The sequence below is a fragment of the Symphalangus syndactylus genome, chromosome 22 (assembly GCF_028878055.3).
Source record: "Symphalangus syndactylus isolate Jambi chromosome 22, NHGRI_mSymSyn1-v2.1_pri, whole genome shotgun sequence".
NCBI classification, from domain to species: Eukaryota; Metazoa; Chordata; class Mammalia; order Primates; family Hylobatidae; genus Symphalangus; species Symphalangus syndactylus.
In genome coordinates this window covers 13,249,984-13,263,979 of record NC_072444.2, presented here as the reverse complement: position 1 = coordinate 13,263,979, position 13,996 = coordinate 13,249,984, and the positions used below count along the sequence as shown (strand labels likewise).

The 13,996-nt window shown below is 46.8% G+C and overlaps 1 protein-coding gene across 4 annotated transcripts in view; it reads right to left on the bottom strand.

Moving 5' to 3' along the window:
* Nucleotides 1–13,996, bottom strand: part of STPG1 (sperm tail PG-rich repeat containing 1) — a 57,956-nt gene that overhangs the window by 10,988 nt on the left and 32,972 nt on the right. For all 4 annotated transcript variants that reach the window (XM_055260983.2, XM_063631606.1, XM_055260982.2 and 1 more), the window contains 3 exons: nucleotides 12,664–12,834; nucleotides 6,339–6,447; nucleotides 2,301–2,466 (listed from right to left, as the gene is read on the bottom strand). In XM_055260983.2, the coding sequence (XP_055116958.1) occupies nucleotides 2,301–2,466; nucleotides 6,339–6,447; nucleotides 12,664–12,834 (446 nt within the window). The remainder of the gene's footprint in view (nucleotides 1–2,300; nucleotides 2,467–6,338; nucleotides 6,448–12,663; nucleotides 12,835–13,996) is intronic.

Here is a 13,996-nt window from a genome sequence, read left to right as displayed (position 1 = left end):
TTTCCATGAAGAAGCTTCCAAATTTGGGCTGGGGGCTTGAGCTGCCATGCCAAATAACAGCTGTATTGTATAATATAGCCGAATATGTCTGTAGGATATACAATAACCACAGCTATCATTATAAGGGTAATAGCTATTTTCTTTCTTTTTGAGACCAAGTCTCGCTCTGTCACCCAGGCTGGAGTGCAGTGGCATGATCTCGGCTCACTGCAACCTCCACCTCCCGGGTTCAAGCAATTCTCCTGCCTCAGCCTCCTGAGTAGCTGGGATTATAGGTGCCCTTCACCACGCCCAGCTTTATATTTTTAGTAGAGATGGGGTTTTGCCATGTTGGCCAGGCTGGTCTCGAACTCCTAGCCTCAAGTGATCCATCTGCCTTGGGCTCCCAAAGTGCTGGGATTACAGATGTGAGTCACCATGCCCAGCCGATAATAGCTATTTTCCAACATCTTCTCATCGAATGTTCATGGAATCCCTACGAGATAAGATTCTTATGTCTACTTAATAACATGAAACTGAGGCTCAGAGAGGAGAAGTCTCTGGAAGGTACAGAGCTGGGATTCATACTCTGGTCGGCCAACCCCAACACCTGTCCTCTTGACCACTCTTTCTCTGGCAGAGTAAGGGAATAGTTGCTTGTAGAGATGCTGCATGCCAGCCTGGAGGCGGGAAGTCTCTGGAGAGAGACTTTCCAGAGACAGAGCTGTTCCTAGAGACTGGCCTGCCCCACCCCCTAGCCCTACAGCCTGTACAAGGCCAGCCTGCAGGGCCCTAGATCTGGAGGGCAGAAGGGTACTCCTCTGGTGGATTCCAGCTGAGGTCTCAATCACCTCTCCAGATCTTAAGTTCGACTTGGCAGATGCACAACTTGTGCCTCTCTCTAACTGTGGTCCCCTTGCCCTAGGCTGATGATCAGAGTATGCCCAATGTTGTCAGCCTCCCTGGGTTGCCTGGACTTCTGACCCACTGTGGCTGTGGCTCCCACCACCTGCCTGATCTCTCTGGAGGGGCCCAAGTGGATATATTGTTGGTCCCACCTGGCCAGCCCTCCCAGTGGCCAGCTCTGTCTGGGGGGCTACGCATGAGTGAGAGCTGAGATGGTAACAGGAGGACTAACCCTAACTGCAGTTAGTTCCAGAAGTTCTAGAACCATTCGACAAATAAATAAGCTCTGTGAGTATTTGAGCCTCTTAGCTGAGAGTAATATAAAATGTGTAGGATATTAAATAGGGTAACACAAGTCCCTGTATTTACTTTTAAAAATCTGTGTTAATATTGAGTTACCAGCTGCAATGCCAATGCCAAACATATATTTTATTTACTTTTTTTTTTTTTTTTTGAGACAGGGTCTCACTCTGTCACCCAGGCTGGAGTGCAGTGGCACAATCTCAGCTCACCACAATCTGGGCCTCACAGGTCCAAGTGATTCTCCTGCCTCAGCCTCCCGAGTAGCTGGGATTACAGGCGTGCACCATCATGCCTGGATAATTTTTGTATTTTTAGTAGAGATAGGGTTTCACCATGTTGGCCAGACTGGTCTCGAACACCTGATCTCAAGTGATTCGCCCACCTCGGCCTCCCAAAGTGCTGGGATTACAGGTGCAAGCCGCTGCGCCCAGCCAAACATGTATTTTTAATTCTGAAAGCAAAATCCTACGAGGCAGGAATTATTCCCACCTTACAGATGAGGGCATGGAGGCTCAGAGAGGTTAGAACTCTGCCCAAGGTCACAGAGCATAAAAACAGCAGAGGTGAAGTACAAATCCAGCAGGTATCACCAACTCCAAAGTCTGGGCTTAAACTTCCATCGGTATAAAACTATGAGAGCTTGACTGCTTCTCAGCTTGACTGGAATGTCCTGACACTCCAGCGAAGATTTTATGTTACAAAAATAGAACAATGTCAGCACCAGGGGAATCCAGCATCACAGGGAATGAGGAAAGACTTAGTCCTGAGACAATTCCCTGTGGCTCCTCAAGTTGGCTATGTGACTTGGGCAAATCTCTTGCCAAATCCGAAGCCTTGCTTCCTCCTCTATGGGGTACGAGTAACAATTCTTACAACAGGATTATAATAATAATTGAATACAATTTTAAGTTCCTGGCACACAGTAGTTGCTCAATAAGTATCAGGCATTCAACAGGCATTTACTGAGCATCATGATGTGTGACTAAGGGCCCCTGAAGAGAGTGGCCCAGCATTGTGTTCTGCCAAGCAGTGACACCCCTTCCTTTTCTCTATGTTGGGCTTCTTCCCCACAACCACTTTTCAGAAGAAAGACCAGAATGATCGGGACTCACGGGAAAAGAGTCTTTTTTGGAACTTTTGTGCAATCACTGGGGTTGTAATAACCGGGTCCCGGGCCTGTTGACGTCAGTTTTAATCCACGGTTGGTTTTTGATTTAAAACAAGACATTAATGTATTTGGCGACCGCTTCACAAGGGATTCGTTGATATCATAATGCCCTAAGGAGAAAGAAATTTTAGGACAGAATAAAGAACTCTTCTCAAGTAAATAAAAAGCAGTACCTTACCCCTAAGAACACACTTGATGGCTGCAAGGCAACATCACTCTAGGATGGCCAAGTGGAAGGGCTGCCTGAGATAGCCAAAAACAGTCCTCACCATGCAGAGAACAGATGGCACGCGAAGCACACACTTAGCTGATTTAGTTCTCGTACTAGCCTGGCAAGATGAGTATTACTGCTTTCATTCTAAACATGAGGAAACTGAGACTCAGAGATATTAAGTAATTTGCCAAAGGACATTCATCTAACCCGGGACTTAGACAGATCTCTCCACCTTGCTGAAGCCCAGTTTTCCTTCTCTATAAAGTAAGAATAATAATTCTTCTGACAGCAGAGTTGTTATGATAGTTGAATAACATTTTAAGTTCCTAGCACATAGTGGTTGCTCTGTAAATATCATGCAATCAACAACTATCTTTTTTTTTTTTTTTTTTGAGATAGGGTTTTGCTCTCTTGCCCAGGCTTGAATGCAGTGGCACAATCACAATCACAGCTCACTGTAGCCTTGACCTGCTGGGCTCAGTGATCCTCCCATTTCAGCCTCCCGAGTAGCTGAGACTACAGGTATGTACTACCACGCCCTGCAAATTAAAAAAAAATTTTTTTTTTTTGAGACAGAGTCTCGCTCTGTCGCCCAGGCTGGAGTGCAGTGGCGCGATCTCGGCTCACGGCAAGCTCTGCCTCCCGGGTTCACGCCATTCTCCTGCCTCAGCCTCCCGAGCAGCTGGGACTACAGATGCCCATCACCACGCCCAGCTAATTTTTTGTATTTTTAGTAGAGATGGGGTTTCACCATGTTAGCCAGGATGGTCTCGATCTCCTGACCTCGTGATCAGCCTGCCTCGGCCTCCCAAAGTGCTGGGATTACAGGCGTGAGCCACTGTGCCCAGCTTTTTTTTTTTTTTTTTTTTTTTTTTTATAGAAACGAGGTCTCATTATTTTACCCAGGCTGGTCTTGAACTTGTGAGCTCAAGCAATCCTCCCACCTCAGCCTCCCAAAGTGCTAGGATTACAGGTGTGAGCCATCATGCCCAGCTAACATGTATGTGTTGAGCACCACTATGGAGAGACTGGTCTGCTTGTCTCCAAAGCCCATACTTCCCCACCATGTCACAATGCCTTCTCTTGAGAAACTGTGACAGAATAAAATGAATTTGTGTACAAAGCTTTAAGGAAGAAGAGAATGACCAAAACTGGGGTGAAGAGGAAGCGATCTCACCCCTAAGTTGTCAGTAGCCCTGTGAATGGATGTTCTCCACCACTCTATTCATATTAGCAATCAATTCAAAACAATCACAATTTCCAATAAGACTATACTGGCTCCTTAATTTATGGTACTATCATAGAATAATATACTATATATTTATTTAAAATGATGTTCCGAAAGATTTTTACTGACATGAAAAGATGTTCCCAGTATCAGCCGGGTACAGTGGCTCACACCTATAATCCTAGCACTTTGGGAAGGCAAGGTGGGTGGAACACTTGAGGTCAGGAGTTTGAGACCAGCCTGACCAATATGGTGAGACACCATCTCCACTAAAAATACAAAAAAAATTAGCCAGGTGTGGTGGCGTGCACCTGTAGTCTCAGCTATTCTGGAGGCTGAGGGAGAAGAATCACTTGAACCCAGGAGGCGAAGGTTGCAATGAGCCGAGATTGCACCACTGCACTCCAGCCTGGGCAACAGAGCGAGACTCCCTCTCAAAAAAAAAAAAAAAAATGTTCCCAGTATGTGCTTAAATTTTTAAAGAAGCAGATGTCAGCAGCATTTACAATATTGGATAACTATCTCTCATATTCTCTGTTTTGTATATATATTTCTACTAAAAAGGTTAGAGCAACACTTGAATTACAAAATACGGAAAACAATGAAAAGCAAAAGCAAGGAATAGACAGCATTTATGCTGCCACTACCAGACAGAGCCAGCCACCAGGAAGCTGGGGTGGGGGGTGAGCTGAAGGTACCAGATACTGAACTAGATGAGCCTGGATTGAAATCCAGCTGTGGGGCCGGGCATGGTTGCTCATACCTGTAATCCCAGCACTTTGGGAGGCTGAGGCAGATGGATCACTTGAGGTCAGGAGTTTGAGACCAGCCTGGCCAGCATGGTGAAATCCTGTTTTTACTAAAAATACAAAAATTAGCTGGGCGTGGCAGCGCGTGCCTGTAATCCCAGCGACTTGGGAGGCTGAGGCAGAAGAATCACTTGAACCCGAGGGGCGGAGGTTGCAGTGAGCCGAGATCGTGCCACTGCACTCCGGCCTGGGTGACAGAGCAAGAATCCATCTCCAAAAAAACAAAACAAAACAAAAACAAAAAGAAATCCAGCTGTGGGACACTGGGCCTGTCACCTGCTTTTCTATCACCTCTGTCTGTGAAGTAGGGATAAAAGAAGAAAAAGAGCTCACACTTTCTGAGCACATGATTATGTGGTGAGTACCTGCTCCATGGGGCTTTGGAGCATTCAATGAGATAATGAATGTAAGGCCCCTGGCACCCACGGGGAGCTTAACAGATGCTAGTACCCACCCTTCCCTCCTGTTCTGTGTTATAAGAGGTTCAAGGCTTCTCAGGATCCGCCCCCCGGGAGGGAGCAGGAGCAGGTGGCGGACTGTAGAGGTTCCCGCATCCCAGGGCTCACTGGCAGGGACTCTGGCCAACCCCAGGGATGCTGGCTTTGTTCTTCTGTATAGACAGACAAGGTGGTGTTTTGCCCACAGATGATGCAAGGCAGAGGAGCGTGAACTGGGGCTGAGCCTCCTAATTAGCGCTGGTTTTGTTATTCAGCTTCAGATTGATCTTTTCAACTTTAATCTGGATTTGCTGAAATCTGACATGCACTACAATTTTATCCACACCCCTCTGCAAGGGGCATGATTGCAGAAGCAAACCTTCCCTGCTCCTCCTCCTGGTTCTGCGGCCCAAGGTTCCTGGGGCAGCTCTGGTGCTCAAGGCTCCTGGGGGTGGGGCGCGGTCTGTGGGACTGATTTGGGATAATCTAATATAATGAGTGCTCTGGGACTGGAGGTCAGAGCACAGGCGTGGTGCAACACCTTTCCCCAAGGCCAGCAGGGGAAACACTTGCAGGAAAGCTCTTGTGTATTCCTGAATCTTGGAGGTACCAGAAGGGACAATGGAATGATGGAAGACGTGGGCTTCTTAGTGAGACTCCTCTGGGCTTGTGTCTGCCATTTACTGGCTGTGTGTCACTGGACAAGTCATTTCAACTCTCTGAGCCTCCATTTCCTCACCTGAAAAGCAGGGCTAAGTGGATGAACCTATGATGGCAGACCTGCAAGAATGCGTGGAAACCACTCACCGTGGAGTGGGTGCTCCAGAAAGAGAGCTGCCTCCTCTGTTTTATGACTGGATGATGAAGTCACCTCTAGTATAGGAGAAAAGGAATGTGGCAGCTCAGTGTTGAAGGAACAGGATGTATGGTCATGCGCTGTATCTCCCGCCCCTCCCCAGTGGCCTCTGATGGCACCTGGGGTATACGAATGTGCACACTTCTGAGGTGAGAAGCCACTTCTCCACTTGGCTGCCCAGAGCAGGTATGCCAGGTCATAAAAGGGGAGGCCAGGAAGCCGCTTTGGAGGCCCATTTCCAGAGCCAGCCACAGTCCTCCTGGTGGGGACAGTTGGCTGTCTTCTCACCTCTCCTCTTTGTTCAGTACCTGCCTGCTACTCCTCCCCACCCAAAGACTAAATCCTTCCAAAGACTCCCTGTGAAGAAGTAGGTGCCCTGCAAATCAAATCTGGGACACTTAACCCTTAGGTCAAGGCCAGTGCAAAGCAGCTGCTTACCTGGGGGAGGTCCTTTATCAGCAAAAGCGAAAGATCCTCTTTGGGTTTTTGACACAAACCCGGCTCGAGCACAGACGTTGTTTCTCTGCTTGCAGCAAGAGACAGAGGCCTAGGGGGAGAAAATACACCCAGTGTACTCAGTGCCTTTCCTTTCTTTTGTCTTCGTCATCGTGCCTGGACAAGTGGCAAATCTACGTAAAAAAAATCAAACCGAAACCTGTCCTTCTTAGCAAATGAACAGATGTGAGCTGTAAAGATCACACTGACTGTGGCTTCGCTGTCATCCCAGCTCAAGTGGTCTATGAGTTTGTGATCCCCGGAAAATGCTGGTCACTCAACAAGGAACAGAACGCACAGCTAGCTGTAGGCTGGCTTCTAGGCTCACTTCTGCTAAGGACAGGCTGTGTGGCCCTGCATCAGCTCTGTAACCTCTCTGAAACCCAGTTTTCTCATCTGTAAAATGGATTGGACAGTCAGCTCCACTTGCTGTGGAGTTCCGTCAGGGAGTGGGGGTGGGCCAACAGAGATCACCTCTAGGAAAGTGGTTTTTTTTTCTTTTTTTGAGACGGCGTCTCGCTCTGTCTCCCAGGCTGGAGTGCAGTGGCACGATCTCCACTCACTGCAAGCTCTGCCTCCTGGGTTCACACCATTCTCCTGCCTCAGCCTCCAGAGTAGCTGGGACTACAGGCGTGCACCACCTACGCCCGGCTAATTTTTTTGTATTTTTAGTAGAGACGGGGTTTCACCGTGTTAGCCAGGATGGCCTTGATCTCCTGACCTCGTGATCCGCCCACCTCGGCCTCCCAAAGTGCTGGGATTACAAGTGTGAGCCACCGCACCTGGCCGGAAAGTGTCTTTTTTTTTTAAGTGTGTAACGCTACACCCGCAAATTATCTTCATTATTGTTGCTACTTTTTTTTTTTTTTTGGAGACAGAGTCTCACTGTGTTGCCCAGGCTGGAGTGCAGTGATGCCATCTCAGCTCACTGCAACCTCTGCCTCCCAGGATCAAGCAATCATCCCACCTCAGCCTCCAGAGTAGCAGGAACTACAGGCACATGCCACCACACCTGGCTAATTGTTTTGTGTTTTTTTGTAGAGATGGGGTTTCACCATGTTGCCTAGGCTGGTCTTGAACTCCTAGACTCAAATGATCTGCCTGCCTCGGCCTCCCAAAGTGTTGGGATTACAGGCGTGAGCCACTGCACCCGGTTTTCTACTATTTTTCCTGTTTTCGGGACACATAGTCCTACCCATCCCCAACCTCATTCCTAGGTGCATTGCTCACTGTTCAAACAGCCCTTCTACAAATGCAGCATTTGGGGTACACAAGAAAGTCGCGTCATTTAAGATTGTGATCACATTTGCAAGCACTCCCTTGTCTCGACTTTCCTGAAGTGACCAGAAATGAAGAATTCTGGCCGACTCACGAAATACATCTGAGAGTATGTGATGTGTCCAGAACTCTAAAAATAATAGGAAAAAAACCCTGAGATCATTCTTCTGTTACACGTGAATCATAAATATTTTAAATGCCAATTTGCAGTCTCCTGTATTCACTGGAGAACAGAGGCAATACAAATCAAACCCGTGATTGCTGGGGATATTTGCTGAATGAGTGAAACTATTTGCTGGGGCCAGGATGGTTTGATTTGCTGTGATACTCCTTTGTCAAAAAAAAAGTTTCTCGAGAAATGCAGATGGCATTTTGATTTTGTGTTTACAAAGGTGGAGGAATTTAGCTTTTCCCAGGGCCCTAATGGCTAGACGGCATGCAGAGAGGGCAAACAAAGAGACCAGATGGGACAGGTTAATTACTGGACACGGGGAGTGGGGGAGAGGAGCCAGGTTGCCGGAGAGAAGGTAATAACACAGTATCGAGGAAGAGGACTTGATATACAAGTGAGGGATGGTGGCAGCAAAGGCAGAGAAAGGCTTTGACAGACCTCAAAGCACAGTGTGGCTAACAGGATTACTGCATTTCTACTCCTCACCAGTTGACCCAACCATTGTTCTCCTGGCCTGAAAAAAAGCCACCTGTAGACAAAACAGCACTTCAGCTTTATTTTTCACCCAGACAGAAAAGCAACTGAAAAAGGGAGCATTTTTGTATATGCTGAGTGTGCGTCACTGGAAGATTTCCCCATGGGGCCAGGAAAATATTCAGCAGGTTAAAAAAGACTGAAGCAGATTTACTGTATTGCCATGGAAAGAAATCTAAGAAGAAAATGCATGTGTGCTGTGTACAGCATAATGCTAACACTGGTGGAGGGACAGAGGTGGGAGAGAATATGAAAGAAATTGCACCTGGTTTTTGTTTTGTTTTGAGATGGAGTCTCACTCTGCCACCCAGGCTGGAGTGCAGTGGTGTGATCTTGGCTCACTGCAACCTCCAGTTTCCAGGTTCAAGCAATTCTCCTGCCTCAGCCTCCCGAGTAGCTGGGATTACAGGTGTGTCCCACCATGCCTGGCTAATTTTTCTATTTTCAGTAGAGGCGGGGTTTCACTATATTGGCCAGGCTGGTCTCAAACTCCTGACCTCAGGTGATCTGTTCACCTTGGCCTCCCAAAGTGCTGGGATTACAGGCGTGAGCCACTGTGCCTGGCCTGCACCTGGTTTTTGATGCAGTGGTTTGCTTTGAAAAGTAGAACTATACGGGACTTCCACTTCCTAATTCATGGGTTTCTACAGGGCTTGAATATATTTTATGATGAGCATGTATTATTTTCAGGGTCATATTAAGACAATAATGAACAAAAAACATGCGCCTAAATGTATCTATTGGCAGAAGGACACAATTCTGACTTGGGAAGAGGTCCTTTCTAGATTAACAGCTGTATACTACTGGAAAGTTATTCCTTTGATGTCATAAACATTGATTGGATGCTAACTGCATCCCAGGACCTGTGCTGGGCATTGGAGACAGGAAGCCGGGTGAAGGAGTAGACAGTGATTCGGGGAGAATGGTGCATGAAACACTGACGGCAGCGTCCTTCAGCTACAACCAGGAGGCTGCAGAGAGGGGCATGCGCAGTCAGTGCCTGTGTTTTTCTCCCAAGTAGCCTGGTTTCCACTTGGGATTGGCAAAGGGGCAATGGCTAAGCCCCTTTCTGATCACTTTCTTGGATCACACCTTGCCGTCTCTCCTGTTAGCATAATAATCTCCTCGCTGGTTTTCCAGAACCCACTCTACAACCCATACTGCAGTCCATTCACCACACAGCAGCTGGGAGGAACTTTTTAAAAAATATATCAGATTGGCCGGAAGCGGTGGCTCACGCCTGTAATCCCAGCACTTTGGGAGGCCGAGGTGGGTGGATTACGAGGTCAGGAGTTTGAGACCAGCCTGGCCAACATGGTGAAACCCCATCTCTACTAAAAAAAAAAATACAGGCCGGGCGCGGTGGCTCACGCTTGTAATCCCAGCACTTTGGGAGGCTGAGGCGGGCGGATCACGAGGTCAGGAGATCGAGACCATGGTGAAACCCCGTCTCTACTAAAAATACAAAAAAAATTAGCCGGGTGTGGTGGCGGGCGCCTGTAGTCCCAGCTACTCGGAGAGGCTGAGGCAGGAGAATGGCGTGAACCCAGGAGGCGGAGCTTGCAGTGAGCCGAGATCGTGCTACTGCACTCCAGCCTGGGCGACAGAGCGAGACTCCGTCTCAAAAAAAAAGAAAATACAAAAATTAGTCGGGCATGGTGGCATGCGCCTGTAATCCCAGCTGAGGCAGGAGAATTACTTGAACTGGGGAGGCGGAGGTTGCAGTGAGCCAAGATCATGCCACTGCACTCCAGCCCGGGCAACAGAGCAAGACTCCATCTAAAAAAAAAAAAGCATCAGATCACACCACCCCACACCTCCAGCCCCCCTCGTGGGCTTCCTAGGACCCAGAGAAGAAAATGTGAACTTCCTCCTAGGATCTTCAGGGCCCTGCATGAACTGGCTGCGGCCTGTCTGGCGCTCCCTTCTCCCTTCTCCTCTTGCTCATGCTACACTAGCCACTCGACCTTCCTGTAGGTCCTCATGGGCTGGGCTCCTTGCTATACCAGGACCTTGGCACATGCTCTTTCTCCAACCCTGGCTCTTCCTCAATCCTTGGGTCTCAGCCTCGGAGCCTTCTCTGACCACCAAGTCTAAAGTATGTGGTACTGCCAACCTCCCTATCTCCCACATATTCTCCCTCAGGCTCCAGCTGTCCCTCAAAGTTGACCACAGTTTGTAATTATTTTGTTTACCTGTTCTTTTCTGAATTCTCCACTGGAATCTAAGCTGTATCACCAGCCTGGCACAGAGGAGCAACAGGATCCACAGAGGGAAGCCTGTCAGGGCTGGAACGAGGTGACTTTGATCATTCCCCAGCTTTCCACCCCAGCCATCCACCGGTGCCCTTCAAGCTGGCCTTCAAGCTGGGTAACTTTGGGCAAGTCCCTTCACCTCTCTGAGCCTCAGCTTTCTCTTCTTTATACTGGGAACAAGATAATCCACTTTATGGATTCACTTGTGAGTATTAAATATGATTAATACATAACTCTTAGACCAGCACTTAGTACATGAGAAGTGCTTCATCCTCCTCCCCCTCCTCATCATCATTTTCGGGCTCTGATTATGCCGAGGGAAGACTGCCTGGAGTTGGACTGCCCAGTATAGTAGCCACAGGTTGCACGTGGCTATTGGCCCTGGAAACGTGGGTGGCCCAAATTAACATGTGCTGGAAGAATAAAACACATGCTGGATTTTAAAGACTCAGTACAAGGAAAACAATCTTCCTCAAATATAAACTTCATAACTTTTATATTGATTAGTGTTGAAATGATAATATTTTGGATCTGTTGGGTAAACTATATTACTCAAATTAACTTCATCTGTCCCTTTTTCTTTTTAGATGTGGCTACTAGAAAATCTTAAATGAGGCCGGGCGCGGTGGCTCCCGCCTGTAATCCCAGCACTTTGGGAGGCCGAGGCGGGCGGATCACGAGGTCAGGAGATTGAGACCATCCTGGCTAACATGGTGAAACCCTATCTCTACTAAAAATACAAAAAATTAGCTGGGCGTGGTGGCGTGTGTCTGTAGTCCCAGATACTTGGGAGGCTGAGGCAGGAGAATGGTGTGAACCCGGGAGGCGGAGCTTGCAGTGAGCCGAGATCACACCACTGCACTACAGCCTGGGGGACAGAGAGAGACTCCGTCTCAAAAAAAAAAAAAGAAAGGAAAATCTTTAATGATGTCTGTGGCTCCTATTCTACTTCTAGTGGACAGTGCTGGCCTAACAGGCACTTCTATTACTTTGGACACATTATAATTGCTTGAAGCCATCACAGAAGGTGGGCAGGATTTTTGTAGTCAGAAAAATAATTATTAATTATAAATATTATGAAGGAGAAAAGGAAATGGTATAATAAATGTATAAAACCAAAATAGTTTGGAAAATGGCACAATAACATTGATGTCTTAAGTACAATTCATATCTTGCACACTTCAGAGTGTTTTCATGTTCGTTGCCTTATGGTAACCCTGTAGGGCAAGTAGAATCGATTCCATTGTACAGTGGGGGCTGTGACTTACTTACTTGCCTTGTATTTAAAGGTAAGTAAATACCCTTCATGTACTAACAAAGACAGCCCTACCAATCTCCATGTATTGTGTGGTCCTTGTGTGACTGGTGCTGTCCTGGGCATGCAGCATACACTGTCTCATTTAATATTGCATTAACATGATGAGGTAAACATACATCATCATTTTACAGATCAATAAACTAAGCTCTGGAAAGGTTAAGGGATTTGCCCAAGGCCACAAAGTTAGAAAGTGGCAAGAGACAAGAGCTAAACCAAACCTTCCTGAATCCATCTCTTAACCATCCACGCCATTCTGCCTCAGTGAATACAAAGCGATCATAATTGGCACAGCAGGGCACGACTGTTAAAACACCTATTTTCTGATATGAAAGTTTATTTTCCCTAGAAGAACCTAAAAAGGAAATCACTAGTGGCTGCAGACAAAGTGGTAAATAATCCACCCATTGTTACACATGAGAAAACTATGTCCCAGAAAGGTTACAGGACAAGAGTAATTAGAATATGTGTTTCTCAGGGCAGTGGCCTCCCCACAGCTTGATACTGGTCTCCATGTTGCCCACCCTGATCTCTGGGGTCTGCAAATTCCCTGTAAGAGTCTTGTACAGCCTTAGGCACCCATTGGGTAGTCAACAAATGCTAACTGGCTTGACAATTGCATTAAAATACAATGTCCCCAAGATCCCCTCTTCCTTTTATTTTAGTAAACCGTTAATTTGATCTATATTTAGCAAGCATAGGCAGAGTTCTTACATTGTAATAGTTTGGTGCAGGAGTTTCAAATTTGAGAACTTTCATAAAGCTTGGCAACTGGAACATGCTGGAACACGAATTACTAAAGTCTCTCTTGGAAATAAAATCCGACGGGATAGTGTATGCGTTCGCCGCAGGGTATTTAGAAATGATGGTGTCCAATCGGGCGCACTGTAAGGAGACAACCAAAGGAATAAGCGTTGTCACATAATATTGTGGCTCTGAAGGACAGATGCCAAAAAGATGGTGACCAGCACAAGGTCTAAATGCATTTTATAAAAGGCAAAACTCTGGCAGGTAACAATGATAAACTGACCTCGGGCTTTGAGGATCTTCCCTTGGAAAACGCAAGTTCAGACCTGTACTGGCTTCTGTAAACTAACTCAAATTATTCATCTTCTGTTTGGGACTTGGCAAAAATGATTTTGCCATAAATGCATTTCCACCCAATCCTGTTCCAGGCCACTTACCCTTGACTCATCAGCTGTTGGGTAATTTATGTGATAGGAAGCTTTAGACGCTCTTCTCAGCCTAGGCTTTTCTTCTGAGTAAAATCTCACATCTTGTTTCTAAGGTTAAATGATCTGAACTGCCTAAGCAACAAGTTTGCTTCAAACAAAGCTCCAGGGGGCTTGTTGTCCATCCGTGCCTCCTACCCTCCACCAAATTACTGTTTTCATCAAATCCTACAGTATTTTCACTGTTTAACAGAACCAATCCCACTCCTTTCAGGAAGCCACAATAAATTATCTTCAGTTAAAAAACAAACAGAATCAATGTTTGTCAAAAGAACAGGGACAAAAGTCACAGAAACTCAGTGATAACATCACTTTCCCCTAAGATAGCACGGCAAGTATTGGAGTCTGATAAAACAAAAAATTTCCCACTATTTAATGGTCAAAAGCTTGAGAACATTGCCCTGGGTTTTCTCACTTGATAGGAATCAATAACTACACAAACACAGAAAGTGGGTGAGCCAAAAGGAAGGCATTAGGGCCCCCCTACTTCACTCTGTGCTTGGTGGTGACGGTCCTCAGCGTCTGGTTTATGGACCCCCACTAGCATTTGGGTGGGTGTAGCACCAGAAGTGGGAGTGTTCTTGTCCAGAGCCTAAGTTGTTCAGAGCCTAACCTGGGTTCAAGCCCCAGCTCAACCTCAGCCTCTTCAGTAATGGGAAGTTAACTCCAAAGCTGATCTGTTCCTTGAGTATCCAACTCTGCCAAACTCGAATTCTAATAAGAAGTGGCTACATGCAGTGTGTAAGGATTTGCTGATGCTCCTAGAAGTAAGGTCACCCCAGCTTTGAACATGCTTCATCTTTTTCATTCTGGCC